The sequence below is a fragment of the Macaca thibetana genome, chromosome 1, assembly GCF_024542745.1.
Source record: "Macaca thibetana thibetana isolate TM-01 chromosome 1, ASM2454274v1, whole genome shotgun sequence".
Taxonomy (NCBI): domain Eukaryota; kingdom Metazoa; phylum Chordata; class Mammalia; order Primates; family Cercopithecidae; genus Macaca; species Macaca thibetana.
Genome location: NC_065578.1, coordinates 90,589,869 through 90,591,543, shown reverse-complemented (window position 1 = coordinate 90,591,543; position 1,675 = coordinate 90,589,869). Strand labels below are relative to the sequence as shown.

The 1,675-nt window shown below is 39.7% G+C and overlaps 1 protein-coding gene across 1 annotated transcript; it reads left to right on the top strand.

Annotated features, from left to right (window-relative positions):
* The first annotated feature begins 253 nt into the window (after window positions 1-253).
* Window positions 254-1,116, top strand: LOC126963916 (40S ribosomal protein S3a-like). The gene has a single exon (XM_050806674.1). It carries the CDS (start codon window positions 279-281, stop codon window positions 1,071-1,073), a length of 795 nt encoding a protein of 264 aa, XP_050662631.1. The 5' UTR covers window positions 254-278; the 3' UTR covers window positions 1,074-1,116.
* Window positions 1,117-1,675: the final 559 nt, after the last annotated feature.

The following is a 1,675-nucleotide window of genomic DNA, read 5'->3' as shown; positions in this document are numbered from 1 at the left end:
GACTACAGGCACCTGCCACCGCACCCGGCTAATTTTTTGTATTTTTAGTAGAGGCGGGGTTTCACCGTGTTGGTCAGACTGGTCTTGAACTCCTGACCTCAGGTGATCTACCATCCTCGGCCTCCCAAATTGGAAGTTTTTTATGTCATAAATTGTCTCAAGTAAATTTCGTCTGTTAGATGGTAAGTGCCATTTACAGTAAAGGTTATTGTCACTGTTGTTGTTCCTGTTATTATTATAATCAAGAACTTGAGCCTTTCAGCTCCCTGATCAGCACCATGGCGGTTGGCAAGAACAAGCGCCTTACGAAAGGCAGCAAAAAGGGAGCCAAGAAGAAAGTGGTTGATCCATTTTCTAAGAAAGATTGGTATGATGTGAAAGCACCTGCTATGTTCAATATAAGAAATATTGGAAAGACGCTCGTCACCAGGACCCAAGGAACCAAAATTGCATCTGATGGTCTCAAGGGTCGTGTGTTTGAAGTGAGTCTTGCTGACTTGCAGAATGATGAAGTTGCATTTAGAAAATTCAAGCTGATTACTGAAGATGTTCAGGGCAAAAACTGCCTGACTAACTTCCATGGCATGGATCTTACCCGTGACAAAATGTGTTCCATGGTCAAAAAGTGGCAGACAATGATTGAAGCTCATGTTGATGTCAAGACTACCGATGGTCACTTGCTTCGTCTGTTCTGTGTTGGTTTTACTAAAAAACGCAACAATCAGATACGGAAGACCTCTTATGCTCAGCACCAACAGGTCCGCCAAATCCGGAAGAAGATGATGGAAATCATGACCCGAGAGGTGCAGACAAATGACTTGAAAGAAGTGGTCAGTAAATTGATTCCAGACAGCATTGGAAAAGACATAGAAAAGGCTTGCCAATCTATTTATCCTCTCCATGATGTCTTCGTTAGAAAAGTAAAAATGCTGAAGAAGCCCAAGTTTGAATTGGGAAAGCTCATGGAGCTTCATGGTGAAGGCAGTAGTTCTGGAAAAGCCACTGGGGACGAGACAGGTGCTAAAGTTGAACGAGCTGATGGATATGAACCACCAGTCCAAGAATCTGTTTAAAGTTCAGACTTCAGTTAGTGTCAAATAAAAAGTGCTATTTGTGGAAAAAAAAAAAAAAAAAAGAACTTGAACATGTCAGAAGAGAAAATAAATCCTGTGATCCTAACAAGATCCTGCTCAGTTGTACCTAATTCCGAAATCTTTAAATTCACACTGATATTCGCACATTTATTAAAGGAATAATTATTATAGAAATCTTACTCTACCCTAATTCTATCTCCCCAATGTTTTTCTGGTATTTACTTTAAAGACAGTATCAAATTACCAGAAATGTAAAGCCCACATCCCTAATGTTTATGTGAAACCAAACTACATTTGATTGTAGTTGAAGGAAATTAATCCAGCAAACAGACAGTCTGGATTTCAGTTTGCAGTTTATAATATTTATATTTCTGCATCTTTAATTCTTTCAGAAACTGATTTATTTTCGATAGGTTATGTACCATCCACAATTTACTTCTCTTATGACATAAAATAAGAAATACAATGAGGAATAAAGAAAAAGGCCAGGCGCGGATCCCAGTACTTTGGGAGGCCAGGGAGGGCAGATAACCTGAGGTCAAGAGTTCAAGACCAGCCTGGCCAACATGGTAAAACCTTGT